Here is a 21,158-nt window from a genome sequence, read left to right on the forward strand (position 1 = left end):
GTTTTTATTGAGAAAGAAATTAAGCTAATTTATCCTAATAAATATATAAGTCAAGGCAAGAATACTGGCTGCATTCTCGCGCTAGAAAGCCATGCAGGAACCTTTGCGCAAATGCTAGCCTTTCTATCACCAGTCGAGGCAACTAGCCGCGGTGAAATGTTCCGATATTTTTTTTTGGCACTTCGACTTCATGGTCCAAGGCAAAAGGAACAAATATGTAACTCTCAGTCAGAGAGGCATACTTATTGAATTATTGAAAATATATTATGAGATAATTATTAAAGAAAATAATTATGTTAAGGATTATAATTTACGAATTCTGCTTTACCCCTCAAGTACCCGTATTATTGATACAGCTAATACCGAAGTAGTGACGGCCGTGGACCCCAGTTAAGTAGATTATTGCCAGTTATTACTCCCTATAGCCAGTCTCACAAAGCAGTGCATAAAGTCTCAAGGCATTAGAGATTTCCGCTTTACTTACATTAACTATAAGAGACGAAATGTTAACGAAATTTGTAATATTGAAACAAACGACGTATAAAACAAATTTATAAAAACGTATAAAACGACGTATAAAATTTTGGCAAAAAATGAGACATGTAGTATAACACCACCAAATTTAAATAAAAATTATAATTTTTTGATTTAAATTTATAAACTTATTCTACTTAAAATACTTGTGTACTACTAGCCAGCGTATTCGCCTGCGTGGAAACCCTTTATTCCAAAGAACATACTTTCATCCAAGTTTCAATCTCATTTCCCCCCTACAACATAAAATTATAAAAGTCTATCTTAGTGATTCTATGTTACTAATGGAAACCTCAATGATGCTTGAAAAAAAGCCTTTGATTAATTGTATTATAGTATACCTTAAGCAAGAAACACTATATCTATCGGTGAAAACTACACGAAATTTCGTTCAAAAATTTTAGAGTACGTATATTGCGAAAAGATGGACTGACACACGAAGCGTAGGACTTCCGTCATTAATTAGTAATAATAATCTATATCCAAAGGTACCTACCATAATGTTATGGCAAACCGAAAATAGATTAAAATTGCTTTGCAAGTTGGATTAGATTTTTATAGATAGATTTGGATTAGAATGGACTTTTAAACAAATAGATTAAGTTGAACATGGAACAACATATGAACGCGAAAGTTTGTATGTTTGGATGTTTGTTACTCTTTAACGCCGCAACTACAGAACCGATTTGGCTAAAATTTTAAGTAGAATTGACAAAAACCATGGTTTCCCAAGATTTGCAAAAAACCCATGATTTTGATAGTATAAATGTTTGTTACTCTTTCACGCCGCGACTACTGAACCGAATTAACTCAAATTTGAAATATATATAGATTATAGCCTGGATTAATTACATAGACTATTTTTCATCTCGAAAAACTCATAGTTCCCGCGGGATTTATGAAAAACTGAATTCCACGCGAACGAAGTCGCGAGCGTCCCCTAGTACATGATATTTTATATAAATAGGACGTAGAATGAAAAACTTCTCAAGAAAATGAATACCATGCAAACGAAGTTCAAGACTTTCCCACTAGAGTTATTCAAACTATACAAATGAGCACTCGAAGTCGTTCTCAGCAACTACATTGTTTCAGGAACGTCACCGTCTTGGGAGCAGTTTGTTAGAGAATCTCTAGTGCAAGCCGCGTGGCCCGTAGCTCTGGTGCCGCCGCCTCGACGCGCACTGACCGTGGACAGTCAGTAAGTAATTACTCTTAGTATTAACTACGTAATCATAGCAAAAACTTTATAATTGAACATCAGAGTATTACAATAAATTAACACATTCGCTGCGGTACGAGGGCAATTGACCTCATAAGTCTAGCATCTTCAAGAGTTATCGACCTTGTGCCACACCACAAAAAGTTTAGTATGAGGTCAAAAAACCTCGTAACACGCCAGTACAGAAAAATCAGTGCCGCAGCGAACGTGTTAATACATATACATAGACAGAGAAAGTATTAGAAAATTGATTCGCGTGCCGTTAATAGTCAAGATTGAATAAGTAGGTGTATTATCAGCTCTGCCCCTGTAGCCAAGTGGCACGCCGATTCTCTTTCTACGAGCGCAAACGCTTCGGAAGCTAGAACTAGAAAAATGTATGGGAATGTCGATAGCAAATGTCATTCCTATAATTTTTTCTAGTTTTCTAAGCATTTGCGATCATAGAAAAAATCGACGTGCCATTTGGCTATTTACACTGTACACTAAGATGAGGCTGTAATTTTGAGCTTAAAATATTTAACGTTTTACATGGCACGTGTCATGGCACTAAATATCTAATCACCTTGTCTTGTTTCTTTAAAGCCTCCACGTCTAGTTTTTCTCATTCATGAGGGAATACGATGGATGCTATCCAACTGTCTATTTACTTCTTCGTCTACGAACACTAATGATCTTCACATGCTTTTGTAACCTACGCGAATAAGCAAGTTTTAATCCTTTTAACGCATACTTTAAATGTTTAATTGGTTACTCTCAAACAATTCTAAAGAAATAATAATTTAGTGTGAACAAAATAAATGTTACATGTATAAAATCATCATTAGAGTAATAAAGAATGCTTTTAACTAAAGAGCCGCAATTCAAAGTGGTAAAAAATTCTAAATCTATTAGTCTGTAGTGCCTAGCTTTAAACCGAAAGGTTCACGTTAATTCAGGAGAAAAGGAATAAAAAGAGAACAAAAGCAACATGTTTACGAAGCGGAATAATCACACTGGGACTTTATGTCCGCTTTTAAATTGTTTCTACCGAATAATTTGTATATTTTTTGCGTTTGTTAATGTGCTCTTTCCCCGGACATAAAACAGAATGTCAGTAAAAGCTTTCCACCTGCCGCCCGAAAGCTAACATTATGTCAACAAGCGTTTAGAAGATTTAAAACAAAAAATATTTTACGGAATTTTTTTATGTTTACAAAAATGCTCTGATAGGATCTTTCAAATTTGGCTAGGCAGTGAACAACACGAGTGGAGAAGGGGAGCTATAATCGATTATCAAGGAATTCCTTAACCCCACATCTACTGGTCACAAGTCCTGGATTTTGCTCGGGGTTTTTCTCTGGACCCGGCACCGGCATTGTGAATCCATGGATTGTTAAGATATTCGCTTCCGTTTTATATTAAAACACTTTCAGTGACATACACGTAAAAACATTAGATCTATTTTTCGATATCTTATAAATATGATTGAAAATTTACAAAGTATTATTCCTCTTGAAAACCTTTCGACTTGATAGACAGGTATTTAATTTGAGCCGTTCTTTTGCCTTTCTCACCTTTTGATCTAGATTGATCTAGAAACGTTTGACAAAGCGTTTCTTACCGTTTAAAGGGTTTTTGTGTTGGATTTGCAAAAGTACCTAAAGCGCGAAAGAGGGTCAATGACGGCTCAGCTTTCAGGATTACGCGAACGACCGATGTATGGATAGTGCAAATATCACGGGGCTTACACAAAGGTTAACGAGTTCTATCCGACAATGCTCGTTTCACTCGAAAACTGCTGCAGTATATTCTTGCGTAACACAATTTTTAGTTGTAGTTTTGGCAGCTTTAACTACCGCTCTTGCGTAATTCTATTTTTTGGACCCATTTCACTTTGAACCATAGGTTCCAGTAATTATCATTAACACTTGGTAGTGATCATTACGTAGAGCAGCGTGGCGGGTTTAAGCTTCATATCCCCTCTCCTTTATGGAAAGTGGCTTGTCCTTGTAGTTATAGCGATAATGAAATAAACTGATAATTATGATAATATAATGATAAAGGTGAAGAAATATAACTCAATGTATCATGAACGCACCACAAAGCGAATATTCGTTCCATTAAGAAGCCGCATATTTTTGAAAATAAGCTTAATTATCTCATGGTTGATTAATCAATTCATCATAAACTATATCGTCAGTTCCTGACATATTACAAACGGTCAAGCTTCATTTTCAGAGTTATGCAACCAACTATTCGCAAGAAAGCTATTATCGGTATATAAAAAATATGAAATACAAATAAAATATATAAAAATTTACATTATATATTATATAGTATAGTTTTTACTCGCTTATACTCGTCGAAAAGTTAAATCAAAGTATCAGACCATAAAACAAGCATATTATGCGCAAAAACAGCAGTTGTTAATATGCATATTTCATAGTTACGGCCAAACCACATGAGTAATTAACTTCTACACGTTTCGTAGCAAAACGCTACGATAACTTTGTAGACAGTGTTTTTGAAGTTCGTAACTTCTCTTGCTACTAAAAAGTTGTACTCGTAAATGAAAGTTAAAACTTTAGACATGGTAGTTGTTTAACTGGGAATATACATTCACCCTGCAGCTCTACAAGTTTAATATTGTTATACTTTGAATAATTAAGCTACCATCAAAGTTACTCTTCATGCCATGACAACAAAAATAAACTCGTCTTGAAAAGGAATAATTAATTTATTTTGCTTTCGAAAAACAGATATATTGCAACTCCAATCTTACAGAAAAGTCTTTAAGTACGTTTCTCTTCGATACCAGAGTGTTTGGCACTAGTCTTAATGCCTGCTTTAATTACTTGGAAATAAGACGACCGCCGGTTATAACATAAATATATTCCATTACTTAATAGTACATAATAAACGTATCACAAAATGGAGGCGGTATGATAATCCTGTTGTTCGAACAACCGCTTGTGAGAAGATCTGAATTGGTAATGCCCGGCCGAATTCTCTCCTGCGCACGTTTGGTGCGCACTGCGCAGCCAGGCAAATCGCGTTCTATATTCGAAAGTTGCTATGAATCAGCCAGTCCTATGGAATGCGAACTCCTTGGTTCACCACAAGTGTTCTGATTTGGTGATGAGTTAACATCTGTAGAGTCTACAACCTTTACGGTTGTCGCATTAGAGTATTGTTCACAGTATAGTAGGCATGTTATACTTTTTCTCTCATTTAACTATTTATACGTTGTTTTTTTAATTTTTTACAATATTAAAAAAATATAAAACACTATTATAAGTTAGACAGCTCCCGTTTTGAGGCTGTGAGTGCCCAAGCAACCGATAATCAGGGCTTCAGAGTGAAGACCTCACAAAACAGGCCGTTTTAAGAAGATTCTGATCCCTTGATTCTGCCTTCTTTGCGGCCCTTGACCCAACATACAAGCGAAAGCTTCTTGAGATGTTGATCGAAGATTTTTGCTAGACAAGATCTTACAGCGAAAAACTTATGATCATATACTTCGTCCGCGTGGAATTTAGTTTTTCACAAATACCGCGGGAACCATGGATTTTTTCAGGATGAAAGTAGCCTATGTGTTAATCCAGAGTAAAACATATTTCCATTCCAAATTTAGCCAAATTGCTTCAGTAGCCGCAGCGTAAAGGAGGAACAAACATACACACAAACTTTCGCCTTTATAATCATTATAAATCAAAGAAGAATCATAATATAGTCGAATTAAATTATCTACAGTACTGAGTCGTGTTTAATGTCTATTGTCTTTTGCTACAGCTCTACACATTTAATTAAAATGAATGCCACTTCTATTACGTATTCAGAGTAAATGTAACACATTTCAGCCATTCAACAGCGACGAGTATTATTTGCAAAATTGTATTTAATGTTATGAAATTGTCTCATTTACGTCAGCTTATTAAGATATTATCACACAAATATTATAGACGAAAGTTTGTGTGTGTATAAGTGTGTAAGTATGTTTGTTCCTCCTTTACGCTGCAACTACTGAAACAATTTGACAGAAATTTGGAATGAAAATAGATTTTACTCTGGATTAACACATAGGCTACTTTTCATCCTGAAAAAATCCATACTTCCCGCGGGATTTGTGAAAAACTGAATTCCACGCAGACGAAGTCGCGGGCATTGGCTTGTAAATTATATAGGCGAAAGTTTGTGTGTAAGTAATATGTATGTTTGTTACTCCTTCACTACGGAATTTAGCTGAAATTCAGAATAAAGTTAGATAAATTTTGTAATATACATATGATACTTTTTAACCCGGATAAATCCTGGAAATCCGAGGGTTCTTGCGGGATTTGCCTAAAACAGTATTCACGCAAACAGCCATTACGGTCATGGTTAGTCACTGACATCTCCTAGTTTAAAATGTAAAACTATAAGTATATAGGTACTCGTATGTACTTAGATACCAAATTTAAAGAAACTAGTACATTCGAATCTGCTTTCCTTTTGGTTATATAAGTCATTATTACATTACTTTAAGTTAGTCTGCTGGTATAAGTAGATAGAGCTCTTTGTGGGCTCGTCTATGGAAGTACTACCACAATGCTTATTTCAGCTGCCAAACAGCATTGCTGTGCTGTGGTCTGAATAACGGCACTTGAGGTTCACCTACGCCTTAGGTTAATAAGGCAGTAGTTTATAGGAAATGTGCTTACCCTGCGAAGTGTTGCTCTGTTTATTGATGGTCTTCTACTTACCATCAATAGGCCAATTCACTTACTTTTGTTAGTGAACATACGAAATTTACCAACTAACTATTGTTTAGACACGTAATTACGTGTTCACTATTTTTTTAATGCTAGCTGATCAAAATTGAGATTATAGGTTAAATTTTGTCATCTGGTACCTACTGACAAACTTTTGGGCATATTATAGATTAGGTAGATGTAATTGCCTAGTTGACATTGTATTTTTTGTTAACAATGGGTTTTACGGAATACAAAAAAAATGGTTGTTATTGATTTGATGTTAATTTTTTAATGTAGCTTACTTACGTTAAAGTTAGTAAACAGACCAGCCAATGGGCATTACTTTGATCTGTCAATTACTATAAAAAAGACGGGTTGATAACAAAAAGAGGTGACAAGTATAGTGAAATAATGATTCGGAGGGAAACGAGAGAAAGGCAAGAGAAAAAGGAACGCGAGGAATGATACCTGATCAGTCAGCACGAAGTAATGCTTCGCGGTTCCGTGCTGACCCAGGAGTTGTGGGGGTTATTTTTAGTCCGTGCGAGTCGGACACATCCCGCCTGATGGCAAAAGTCCGTAGGGATTTTTTTCCTCCCCGCGAAGAAAAAAAGATATAGTGAAATATATTTGGCGCACCGTCCTTTCTACCAATGAACATAAAGATGCCACTGCACGAACTAATGAAGGGAATCTATCTTACGTAATAGATTGCAAGGGTAAAGTGTGGGGCACGAGAACGTATAGTCGTCGGCTAATAATGCTCCTTCACCTGAGTCTTGTATTAATAGATTAACTCTCATTTTACAAATTCTCCCCGGGAATACGCTTCGTGTATTATGTTTAACGACCTACTATGTTATATATTGTACTAATTAAGCATAAGGTTATATGAGACATCGCATTAATTTATAAGTGTTTAGCGATCTATTAGAAATATCAGGGTTCGTCTGAGAGAGACGAACCCTATGGCTATTATTGGGTATTTGGTTTGGTTTACCAATTATCATACAGTGATCCTAAGTTTAATCTATCCATTGTACTTCATATATTCCAAGTTTTCATTAAAAATATTAGTATTCCGATACAATGCTGTGCAGAAACCAAGTAGGGGTATACGGTAAATAAACGTTCTACTAAGGTTAAACAATAATAATTGTTACCCTTTCCAGCTAAGACTGTCTCACTCAATCAGTTGATATTATTTTTAAGCATATTTAAGGGTTTTTTTATTCTTTACAAGTTAGCAATCGACTACAATCTCACCTGAAGAAAAGTGATGGTGCAATCTAAGATGGAAGCGGGCTAACTTGTTAGGAGAAGGATCAAAATCCACACCCTTTCTGGTTTCTACACGACATCGTACCGGAACGCTATTGTTTGGCGGTACGTTTTTTTGTAGAATGGTTACAAGCCACGGCCGAAGCCTCCCACCAACCAGAGCTGGACCAATTAAGAAAACCACAATTGGCCCAGCCGGGTATCAAACCTTGGAACTCCATCTTGTAATTCCACCGCGCATACCACTGCGCCACGAAGGCCGTCATTTACGTTTGAACAAATATAAAAATATACTGTTGGTATAAGAGGAAAGTTCTCGTGTATGTATGCGGTACAAAATTTGGTGGATTTTTTTCAATTCATTGGTGATACTTATCGAACAAAATGATTATGTTCGACAGCAGTGAACAACATATGTTCCCTATAAAGAGTACCGTAACAGGATCAGGTACGCTTGTCGCTTATGCACACATTGCCTATACATCCAATATGCGCATACAATCACGGCACGTACCATTAACAGGGTTGCCATCTCATCCCACATATTCAGGACATTTCCCAGTTGTGATGTCATAAGTTACGGAGCTAAAAATATTTGTACATATAATTTTTACTATTTTATAATAATTTTATTCGTTAAATTTCTTCAGACCAAAGACCAAAGACCAAAGAAAAATTATTTAATCCAAAAAATTATACCTATATGAGTATAATAATTTATTTTAATAACAAAGTCTGGGCAATAAGAACTAGAAGTCATCAAACGAACGGTATCTTTTTAAAGTGTTTGAAATTAATTTAAGTTTGAACAATATTTTAACACCATCAATTTCATTTTATCTAAACAATAAAAAAATTGAAGCATTTATTTGCACTTTAATTTCGATTTCTTTATATTGTATTGTACTTCACATTATATTGCTATGCTTCCACGTGAACTTCAAATACATTAAGTTATAACAGTAGTATTCGATTTTCATGTAAAGGAATGCATATAACTGTCGACGTGAATCCTTTCATGTATGAGTACTTTGAATGTTGTAAGCATTCCTTAACAGCCAAGTTTAACCAATAATTCTCGTGGAAACCAGTGTTTAGTTAGCGCTTATTCGCACGACAGATTTTTTAACAAACGTTAAAAAAGCGTTTTTTTTAAAGATAGGAAGTATGTAGCAAAATGCTGAGTTAGGGCCTTTTTCTAGGTTATGCCACATATTGCAGGGCGTTCTTCTTTTTTGCTCTAGCTATAAACTATATGTATATTTAGAATTTATTATTGTAATGTGTGGCACTGCCTAAAAATAAAGATATTTCTTTCTTTCTATTTCTTTCTTTCAAGCGTTCAAATGCAATAAATTCATTCACAAGTATAAGTTCACACGACAGCGTTTTTAAAACGCAACCCTTTTTTTCGAGCAGTGTTGCATTTTCAATTTTGGGTGTTGGAAATAGATCTTCATTTAACTTCATACTATATTTGAACGCTTTTTTAACGTCTGTTAAAAAAAGTCTCGTGCGAATGAGGGTTTACAGTTGAGCAGCGTTATTGATTGAAAACCTACTGTAGCGAGCCTAGCGCTAGTCAGATTCACAATGCGTGAAAATGTGTCAAAAACCATCGACCTAATTGTGAATCGATGCTAATTATTATGACTCAGCCTTAAAATTCCCAAGAGAATGATAAAACTTTCAGACGGAAATAATAAACCATCAAAAATCGAATTGAGACCAGAAAAAAATAATTACTTTCACGTGGAATTAAATAATGAAAACAGGTCGTATTTACCGTACTCTCATTAATTAACGTTTTAATTAATTTTGTATCTTCCTCTCTTTATTCTTTGTGTTTTTATCCGATACGAATATGCTACTAATTATAATTATAAAATGTTTTTGGTTGTTTATTACTCAACCTAGTTAAAATTTGGCTTATAGTTTGTTTATCACCTAGACAAGATACTTTTAAATTTTATACTATATTTACATTCGGCTTAGATTTACGAGGATATGATAGGATTAGATTCCAGGAATATTCGTATATAGGCGGTTTTTCACGTGGGTCGAGATATTTATCTCTTGTCACTTTTTTCGCTCGTCCAGTAGATATGAGCTAAAAATGTAATTCCATTTTTTGTTCTATACTTTGCCTCGTCTTCAAAGATCAAAATCGGTCAGCAAACTGACATACTAACTCGTAAGTTACGCACACGTACAAGTATCTAAGCGAAACGTGCGTAGAATATGGAAAGATGAAATCTTTTCACTTTTCTCGTCATCGTGATACTTTTCATGAATCTGAAATTCATACCTCTTCACTCGACAGTATACACGTTTCTATACAAAGAGATAATCTGCTTTGGCTTCGTAGTAGCGGCAAAAAAGTCATTCTTTAGAAATAGGATAAGAATTTTTATTATTAAAAAATAAAAAAATTATATTATTAATTAAGGCCGTGGCTACTTATGGCCAGTTAATCAACCAATGACAAGTGAATTATTTAGTTACTTACCTGTAGATGTGCAAAAATGTAAAACCTTTATTTTTCGGCATATACGTTGCATGAAACATAGTCTTTTCTCACTAAAACGATAACGTGGAGAAAAAAGAACTTTCTTAGATACTCCAGTCAAAAAAGAATTGCACTTCGGAGCGAGAGGTGAAATCCTTTTGAGAATGAGACTAGGAACTTTTGTGTAAATAACTTGCGAAGAAGACGTGAGATTTTGTAAATCGAAGATAAGTTTTAGAACACCAATATGGAACTAACTGTATACGAGTTTACAGTTTATTATCTATCATACCGATATTCGGAGTTAATTGGGCTAAAAAATAGTAAAATATTATTGATATTTTGAAATATTTTTGAATTTTTTGTATTCCTAGCTAAGCTACAAGGAAATTAAGTGTCACACATTGACACGATTGGCCAACATGACTCGGTCGACCGGCGGGGAGCGGATGACAATGGTTGGCAAATACTAGTGCAACGCTAGCGTGAAATTGACTTGCCAAAGGAACAGTATACCCTGAGCTTAGTTCGTTACGTGCTCAGACTGTGCGTGATAACTAGCTTAAGTCATAGCACCTACCCTGAGTCGGAAAGCCTTATTAATTAGTGAAGCCTATAGATTAAGCCGCATATATTTTACTAGCGGACGCTCCGCAGTTGCACCCACGTAGTTCCCGTCCCCGTGAGATTGAGGAGATAACTTACTTAATAAGATACGCACAGAAAATGTGGCTTTATATACTACAGCCTTTCCTGATGAATACTGCTTATCAACAAACAAATTAAAAATGAGGATATAAATCCTAGACACTAGACATTTCACACCTAATAATAATTAACTTCTTCTTAAATTAATGAAAATTAATTTGATTAATAAGCTTAGAACAATTAGACATGGTTAATATGTTTTATATAACCATTTATTCACAAACCATAGGTACATAATTTAAAATAAATAAGTTATGAAATGACATGCCTCTTCTACTTTCATTTCTAATTTGTTTGTTGGTAAACAGTACTCATCAAAAAAGGCTGTAGTGGTAAAACAATTTCAGTATCGGATTCTAAAATCGGTACAGTAGATCCAGAGATTACTCCCTACTATTCCACTAACATTACCTCTTTATAATATTAACTAGCGGACGCCCGTGACTTCGTCCGCATGAAATTTAGTTTTTCACAAATCCCTCGGGAACCATGGATTTTTCCGGGATGAAATACTCTTCCCACATCACCACCACACATGATACTGCAGAGGTCTAAGGCCTGAAGTCTCATGGGCACAAAAAATAGGCACATGCTAAAAAATCATCTAATCTATCCAGTCATAATGCATCGATTACGTAGTACGAGATAATATTATTATCAAACAAGTAATTAACTGAATAATGATTTATTCATAACTAATTACCATAGAAAGTTCAAGCGTTTGCTAATTAATCAAATCTGATTATTGGCATTGATTCTAAATACAATTCAATCGAAATGTTTACCTCCCACAGAATACTCCGAATTGGATGTGGCATAGGAAATTTTAAATACTCGTAATTTAATTTCGTCTGTTATTTTTAAATAAAAATATATTAATATAATACATATATAAATATCCATGTTCATCACACATATATATTTCAATTGTGGAAATCAAACCCACGGGCTACGGCCTTGCTGCAAAAGGCAGGGTCGCTACTTCCTTTACGTTTAATTTTTTTTTTTTTTTTTTTAATTTTTTTTTTGCTAAATTAATAAACACCAATCTACACTACTTAATGATAAAAAAATATTGATTCCGACGAATTGATAACCTCCTCCTTTTTTTGAAGTCGGTTAAAAAGTCGGTTGTGGTATTGTAGGAGTAATTACTGGATCTAATAAACCGATTTTCAATTCCTTTGCCACGATACTTGTTACCACGGTATTTCTAAGTGTGACTATATCTTATCCCCTTATTCTCACGGGATACAGCCCGGGATATACAGTGGATATGACCTCTGCCTCCGATTCCGGAGGGTCTAGGTTCGAATCCGGTCGGTGCACCTCCAACTTTTCAGCTATGTGATTTTTAAAACATCACGTGTGTCAAACGGTGAAGGAAAAACATTGCGAGGAAACCTGCACACCCGAGAATTTTCTTAATTCTCTGCGTATGTGAAGTATGGTGGCATAAGGCCAGCGTGGTGGACTATTTGGCCCTCATTCTGAGAGGAGATTCGAGCTCAGCAGTGAGCCGAATATGGATTGATAATGATAATGATGATCTCACGAGAAAATAAACTACGCGGGTCGCGTGGCATCGCTTGTTAGAAAGCATCATCAAGTTATTATAAAAAGATTACCATTATGATTTTTTAAATGTTTATATAATTGTTATATCATATAATCTAAATTCAACATATATAAATCAAAGCAATATTTTATTATTGAAACCGATACACTGTGTCAACAGTATGTTCCGGAAACTTATTGCATTCTTGTCCATTCAATATTAATAGAGGAGAAAATAGTTCCTGCTCATATCCAGAGCTCTGCGAAGTATCTATCCGTTAAATAAATATTAGTGGCATTTCTTGTTTTAATATAAATTGTTGTTATGCGAATATTTTCGAATAAAAAATACATTTTCTTTTGCTTTTTTAAACGCGAGCGCCTGAATAAATGTGAAAAAAATGTTCGTTTATTTTTTACTCCATTGTTAGGTTCATTTTTTTGCGGCTATATGGATACGCAATTCACAGCGCGCATTTTCTGTAATTTCTAAAATTTCTACTTCAATAAAAAAATACATATTTTTCATTTTCACTTTTAGACATTTTAGTAGAAGATCAGTATTAGAACCTTCACCCATCTGTTTAATGGATGAAAAGGTAAAAAAACGATTTTAAGGCAAAGAAATTTTTATGGCAGCCTGCCTTAAAATTTTCTTGACCAAATTATTTACTATTACCCATTATTACTTAAGATATTTTTGTGATACTTATACCGATCCTCTTCAAAACCTGAGTGGATATTGAGACACGTTAGTAGGTATAAAAACTTATCAAAAACGAATATACCTACCTACTTATATTTGTTTCCAGTTTCATATCACATAATTTCTTAAGAACTGAAAAGGGCGTAATCTATATCAACTTATCAAATTAACCCTGTCTTTGTTTGGAAGCAGACAATTTTTAAGGGTGTTTACCTTACCTTACCTTATCAGCCGATAGACGTCCACTGCTGGACATAGGTCTCTTGCATGGACCTCCAAGCACAATGGTCTCAAGCCGTCAGCATCCAGCGGCTCCCTGCAACCCGCTTGATATACTCGATCCACCTAGTGGGGGATCGACCAACACTGTGTTTTCCGGTGCGGGGTCGCCAGCACCTTGGGATCCCAACGTCCATCGGCTCTTTTAACTATGTGGCCTGTCCATTGCCACTTCAGCTTCGCGACTCGCTGAGCTATGTCAGTGACTTTGGTTCGTCTACGGATCTCCTCATTCCTGATTCGATCACGCAGAGAAACTCCAAGCTCGCTCCATCGCGATAAGAGTGTTTATCTTGAATAAATTGCGTATTTTTGTTAAAAACTTGCCAACAAAGGCTGACAAATGGTTATAGGCACTATTGTGTAAATACTAAGCCCTAGAGACCATTGTTCTGAAGAACACAAAGCACAGTGATACACAAAAAGCAAAGCGTCACATAAATCATCAGCAATACCCTTATATTAGCAAAATGATAATTCATAAAATCCTTTGTAAGTACGTGAAACTATGACACTTTAATATCAGAGCGTGTAACGAGCAGAGATAAATAATTACTGCGGGTACATTAAAATATGATCTTGCTTTACTTACTTCAGTTCATAGCGCGATTTTAATAGCTAAAGCATCACACTAATAGTGTAAAGGCGAATGTTTCTGTGTGTGTGTTTGTTGTTCCTCCTTTACGCCGCGGCTACTAAAGCGATTTGGCTGAAATTTGGAATGGAAATAGATTTTACTCTGGAAATAACTAATATTAACACATAGGCTACTTTCATCCTGGAAAATGGTTTCCGGGGATTTGTAAAAAAACTAAATTTCACGAGGACAAAGTCGCGGGCGTCCGCTAATTTAAAATAATTATCTCAATCTCACAATCTCACCTGATGGTAAGTGATGATGCAATCTAAAATGGAAGCGGGCTAACTTGTTAGGAGAAGGATGAAAATCCACACCCCTTTCGGTTTCTACACGACATCGTCCTGGAACTCTAAATCGCTTGGTGATACGTCTTTGTCGGTAGGGTGGTAGCTAGCCACGGCCGAAGCCTCCCACCAGCCACCATCGTGCTACCATTGAGAACGAAAATGCTGTAGGAACGGAAAAGTGGTCAGTAATCCAGTTTTGGTGGCAATAATAAACACGGTGGTAGTACATTTCCGAGTGACCCCAGTTACAAAGAACTCTGTATTACTGACAATTTTGTTGAACAAAAATAATATTTAATTCCCAGTATTCGCTACGGAGATAAGAATAACAATTCACTGGTAATATTATTTTTTCTGCGTGCGATTTCTGCAAACGTGGAATATTAATATCCCACAAGCTGTTGGCAAATACTAGCATCAGTCTCCGTTAGTTATATTGTAACCCACACAAAAAAGATAATAGGAAACATCTGTTTGGTGAGATAGTGTTATAACGCATCGCCGCACCACTTGATAGATTCTTGTTCATCTGCTTCACTTCAGTTTATTCACACGCGAAATTGTCACTTCAGGGAATTGCAACTACATAGTTTTTGTTGATACCGAACAAAATAGCTAACTAAGTTTTTCAAATTTTAATTCCAATAACGAAAGGAAACTTCTTTAACTAAGGTAAGTGTTCGTAGCCGACTGTAGACAGCAGCAGACGACGTGTCGCCGCGACACTACTGGTTTCTACGTTCCTTGGACACAGTGTCTTGAAAGTATTTCATAGAAACCAGTATTGTCGTACAAAACAAAGTTAAATAGATAAAAATTTATTTATTTTGTTATCATCCGCCAAAATCCATGCCATGCGTCAACGTCACCTAGAAAATACGAAATTAAATAAATTTTTATCTATTCATGATGAACTTCTGCAAAGTAACGCCTGTTTCTATCCAATATTTAAAAGTAAAATAAAATCAGCGTAAATCTACTCTCTACAAAATTATCGTAGCATTTTGCTACGAGCTACGAAGAAGTTGTTTACAGATTTTCATATTCGAGTACGAAACCTAGAAACATATTTTCGAGTTTCTGAATTTCGTACTTGAAGTTCTGCACAGCTTAAAAATTGCGCAAATACATATTCTCATTGCCAGTGTGATGGCGCTTAGAAATGGAGAGTTTTTTCTCCTCTTTAATAAAAGAGAAAAATTCTATTCTAAAAAGTTGTAAATTAAATCTATACTAACATTTAACTCACTTTACTCCACTAACATACCATGTAGGTACTTTGATATTTAAAAAAAAATGAATAAAGTTTTCGGTTCCAATGTAAAGCCGTATGAAAAAATAAAAAACGCTTGGGAGCAATTAATAAAAGTTAGACGCCGCTGTGTTAGCAAGTTTTATGCGCACATAACTCGTTGGTTTTCTCAAACGTCAGCCAGACTGCTGCAGTAAAAATGCAACTACTATTAAAATACCTACTGCATCCTCGTTAACATTTATTGCTAGCGGACGCCTGCAACTTCGTCCATATGAAATTCAGCTTATCACAAAACCCCGCGGAAACCATGGATTGTTCTGGGATAAAAAATGTAAAGCATACCACCGAGCATACCACTGCGACACGGAGGCCTGTCTGTGAGGACACACACTGATTTTCCGTATGTGTATGTTGTGCAATAACCTCTTACACCTACCAGTAGAAGTCATATTTTATTTATATCGGTTCGGTTCCAAAGATTAGCCCAGACAAATAGAAAGAAAGACCAAATTAAAAACAAAGCTAGATTCGAGCTTTTTCAAATTTTGGTCCGTCTATCTTGTATTACGCAAGTTACTAACCATTTGAGAAAACTTTATTGTTTAGAAATCACAGGCATACACTTAAATTTTATTTCTAACACAGACTGGCTTGGTGAAAGAGAAAAGGGAATTTTTAAAACAGGGTACTTTCATTAACAGAGTGCAGAATGTGGTTTTGTCAGACGTGTTACTTGCAAGCCTGCTATTTTTTTTTATATGTTCCTGACCGAATTGTGTTTTCTGCCACTTTTACGATTGTCCTTAAAATTATTTATTGCTCTGTCGATAGTATTGTAATTAACATTAGGTGGGACATCTGCTTGTTCCAGCAACTTACGAAGTGAACGACAAGCACCGAAGTGCAGAAAATAACTAAAATCATGCTGATCAGTGCATGTTTATCTTCCATTGTGTCCGAATTCATGTCAGTTTCAATTATTATCTAAAATTTACACAATTACCGACAACATTATACAAATAAACGCATATCATAATATAATAACATCATAATTTATCAGAGTAATATGAATGTATGGACAGTGCAATCGCTGCGTGTCCTAATTGAAATTAACAATTAAAATCGAACTGCTCGCAACTCGATGATATATCATGTTTGTTCATGATAAACTGAAGAGTTTGAATATCAACTGGCTGTTAAATTGTTTAAATTGAACTATAAATCAAGACTATCATCATTTGAGGATTCCGTGCCTCAAATAGGAAAACCAATACTCAGATGTCCATTTCTCTGTCAATCTTTCGTTTGTCTGTTAAGAACCTTTATCTTGGGAAAGGTATGGAGTTGAAATTTAAACCACATACTCAGGTCCAGTCCTTTGAAGCTGTAGGTAAAAAATCAAACTGCTAGTTTAACGTACACTTATACGACCGATTATGCTACAAGAAACATTATATTTAGCCTTTATCAAGGGAATTAAGTTTATAGGATGGTTTAATTTAACCTTGACCTATAAAATTTGGTAAGTACGTCTAATACAACAAATCTAAATCTAATAAGAGCTTAAATAAATGGAAATGAATTTAATTTCGTAAGTCTTACCAAAACTTAAAGAAAGCTTATCCGAAATTGAATATCGATTAAAACTAAAATTGGCTTAAAAAATTCAACAAAACAGCTTCAGCTCAAAATTTATTTTTAAGTCCTTAATGTATAATTTGCAATTGCAAGAAAGAACACGAAAAGACTTTGTAAGTAAGCATTTATTTGAAAAATATTTTCATCCATTTTATTTTTCTGTCAGAGTTATTTAATTAGTCTTGTGTTTTTCCTGTATTTATATAACAAAGGCTCTCTGGTTACGTGAGTTGTGGTCGTTAGAGATCGTATTACTTTCCCACTTACCAATTACATCTCATTTATTTCATTTCGTTCTCGTAATGAATGGATATACTAGTACCTACCTGCCTCTTAATCAGAGACTCTTAAGAGAGTATTAGAAAATCACCCAGAAAAAACTAAATCATGATGGTATTGATAATTACAGTAACAATACCTTACCTCCGTACATACGCTTAAAAACAAAAAATAGGTGTGACACCACTTGTCCATTTAATTGAGTCGATATGATAATGTCGAAATGTGTTAACTTGATGCACGGTTTGAGTGTTAGGTATATTTTCGTTACGGAATTTCTTGATTCGGTCGCCGCGCTCTAAGCCCGCGATAAAAGCTATGCAATAGCTTAATAACCCAGTCTATAAAGTTTATAACAGATTAAGACAATATTTTTGTAAACATTTTTGTAAAACGAACTGGCCTTGCAAAAAGCGAAAAATTAAAAATAAAACGGAAAGTAATAAATGAGAGTAACGAACTAATAAAGCCTTTTTGGCGTTTCAAAGCGAAATTATATTTAAAGGCTTATTTTCCCAGTGTAGAGTCCCTCTTAAAGTGTCTCGTCTTCCGGAATAACCGAGCCTTAAAACCTTAGCCAGTAAATTTGATTAGTAATTTTCTCCCCCAAATATTTTACTTCCAGACAATACAACTGCGTTTAATAGTATTCTGTGGTTTTGTTTACGAATGAATCTTGAGAACTGTTATCAATCGTCTTACTTCTTGGGCCACATTTGTTGTTACATGGCAATATATTTTTTATTATTTTTAAAATATCAATTCACGATAACATTGAACATCTATATACTAATATTATTACTTCTAAATAGACATCTGCAAAGTGTTGCAAAGTCTTTGTTCTTGCATTGAGCTATTGACGCTCTTTAAAAGGTTTGGTAAGCCATGAAATTGATGCTACCTTTAAAAGAGAGTCAATAGCTCACGGTAAGAGCGGTCGGACCCATCACCGAGGGGTTTGACCCCCGCCCCGTTGGTCTATTGTAGGACCCACTCCTAATGCAGTCTTTCCTGACTAACTGGAGAGGAATGGAAATATTGCACATATTTAAAAGATATGGCAAACATTCTTTAAAAAAATTATGATGAATTGAATTGATGAGTTCAAATTATTCCGATTTTATAGGGTTTCGCCCTAAATAATTTGAAATCGTAGTTTGGTAAGCAATATCGATAGGATAAACGATATATAAAGAGCACCCAGTCGGCAAAGACGACAATGGTTGGACGATATGAGAGACTGAGTTAAAAGAAGCAGCTAAAAACCAAATTCATACCAAATTTTAGTTTATTTACCTCTGAGCTCGAGTATCCACTCCGACTGAGAGGGGTAAGGCCAATAGTCCACCACGCTGGCCCAATGCGGAATGGCAGACTTCACACACGGAGAAAATTAAAAAAATTCTCAGGTATGCAGCTTTCCTCACCATTTTCTCCTTCACCGTTTGAGACACGTGATATGTAATTTCTTAAAATGCACACAACTGAAAAGTTGGAGATGCATGCCCCAGACCGGGCAGAGGTCATATCCACTGGGCTATCAGTATCACAGCCCAAAGTGATAGCCCAGTGGATATGACCAGTACTCCTCATAATCAACATAAATTTCTCATTAGGCGAATTATTAAATACAAAATGTCGTCACGTGCTCCGTATTTCAGCGTTATTCAAGAGGATTCTCTTTTATGAGGCTCTAAGTAGACAGAGTTGGCAATTTTATTTTCATAATATTTTATAGTATACCCGTGCCTACATCATAACTGACACGGGCGATAAAATGCTTATGAGGTATCTGAATAATATTTCTGAGTGGTAATTTATATTCAAAGCTCGAAGGTAAAAGCCTCTAAAGCCTTTGAGAGGAAAAGTTTTATTTGTTTGATAAGGCTTAAATATCAGCTGCAGTTCATCTTACAAAGTTGATAGTTGAACTTCTTTATACCTAGAAGTAGCAATTATTGTATGCGATATTGTACCTATTTTTTTAAAGTTCAAAATTCAAAATTCATTTATTTCAAGTAGGCTCAGTTTACAAGCACTTTTGACACGTCAGTTGACTATTTGTAAAGATTCTACCACCGGTTCGGAAGGCAGGTTCTGCTGAGAAGATACCGGCAAGAAACTCAACAGTTGCTCTTTTGAAAAAGTCATACAGTATTACAATTTACATTTGATAACAATTAAATTACAATTTCTTATAGTTTTATTTCCTGTGTGAAGGTGGAAGCTGATCCAATGGCCTCCAAGCACCTTTGTCGTTAAGGAACTCATCAATAGTAACCTCGACTAAGTAAATGTTTTTTAACACATTGCTTAAAGTTGTGCATTGGCAAGTCCATCACAGTCTTGGGGATCTTGTTATAGAAGAGTACACCCAAACCCACAAAAGATTTTTTAACTCTTTGGAGACGATATGCAGAAATAACTAACTTATGCCCGTGTCGAGTAAGACGTGGGTTTAGATCTCCTTTTCGTTTGTACAAATTAATATTTTGTCTTACATAAACTATACTGTTATATATATACTGACAGGCTACTGTTAAAATGCCTATTTCTTTAAACTTTTGACGAAGGGACTCGCGTGATTTTAGTTGATATATTGCTCGAATTGCTCTTTTTTGAAGAGCTTTTTGCTTCTTTTTTAATTAACAATGTATTGTTTTAATTAACAATGTCAAATGAAAGCATTTTTTCAAATTATAACCTATCACATGACAACTATTATTATTAGTATGTCCAGTGTATGGATGTTGTTACCACATAGTTTTAACTCTGTAATAGACTAAGTATTCCGTAAACAGATTTATAACATTTGCTCGTAAAGTATCTCTTATTTCACCAATTTCAACATTGTAATGTAACTCATTATACACATGTGCCATAATGTAAAATAAAACGCACATGTGCCGTAATGTAATATATAATTATTAAAAATACAACCGAATCCAAAATATTAACGTACATAACACGTAAATAAAAACGGAAAGATAACATATATAATAATATTTTCTACCTATATCACTTTGAAGTCAGTGCCAAGTCAGTGATTTATTAATTCAAAAATGCGGTACCTATCGTAAAGATTTTTGAATTTCAGACATTCTTTTTGTTTTTCATGTTCTTTTCAGTAACAACTAAAACCAACACCACACTGGCTTGGCACCGACTTCAAAGTGATCAATAGGTATTTTTCCCCTTTTCGTGGTAGGTACGTTAATGTTTTGGAGGCGGTGGTATTTTTTTTTTTTTAATTATTATTTTAGAATTTTTTGTGTTTTCAATAAATGTAAAAAACGAAATTCGTATGAAATTCATCCTAACATCCCCCCTCTGAAAGTAAATTTTTTTGTTAATGCTTTCTTGTTGGTAATACTACTCAGCAATCAACATTAGACTGTGATTCTATACTTCTATACATACTAATATTATTGGTAAACTTTGTGGAATTGTAGGGGGGTTATCTCTGGATCTACTAAACCGATTTTGATTATTTTTTACTACTAGACTACATAAGTTAAACGTTTACCTAACTATCGCGTTTTTTATCA

General features: G+C 34.9%; 1 protein-coding gene across 1 annotated transcript in view; it reads left to right on the top strand.

The window, feature by feature from the left end:
- The window catches only part of LOC112050427 (GTPase-activating Rap/Ran-GAP domain-like protein 3), a 229,371-nt gene that overhangs the window by 62,492 nt on the left and 145,721 nt on the right, over positions 1–21,158 (top strand). Inside the window, exon 2 of the mRNA XM_052881151.1 lies at positions 1,630–1,735. Within this exon, the coding sequence (XP_052737111.1) occupies positions 1,630–1,735 (106 nt within the window). The remainder of the gene's footprint in view (positions 1–1,629; positions 1,736–21,158) is intronic.

Source organism: Bicyclus anynana, chromosome 4 (genome assembly GCF_947172395.1).
Source record: "Bicyclus anynana chromosome 4, ilBicAnyn1.1, whole genome shotgun sequence".
Lineage (NCBI taxonomy): Eukaryota > Metazoa > Arthropoda > Insecta > Lepidoptera > Nymphalidae > Bicyclus > Bicyclus anynana.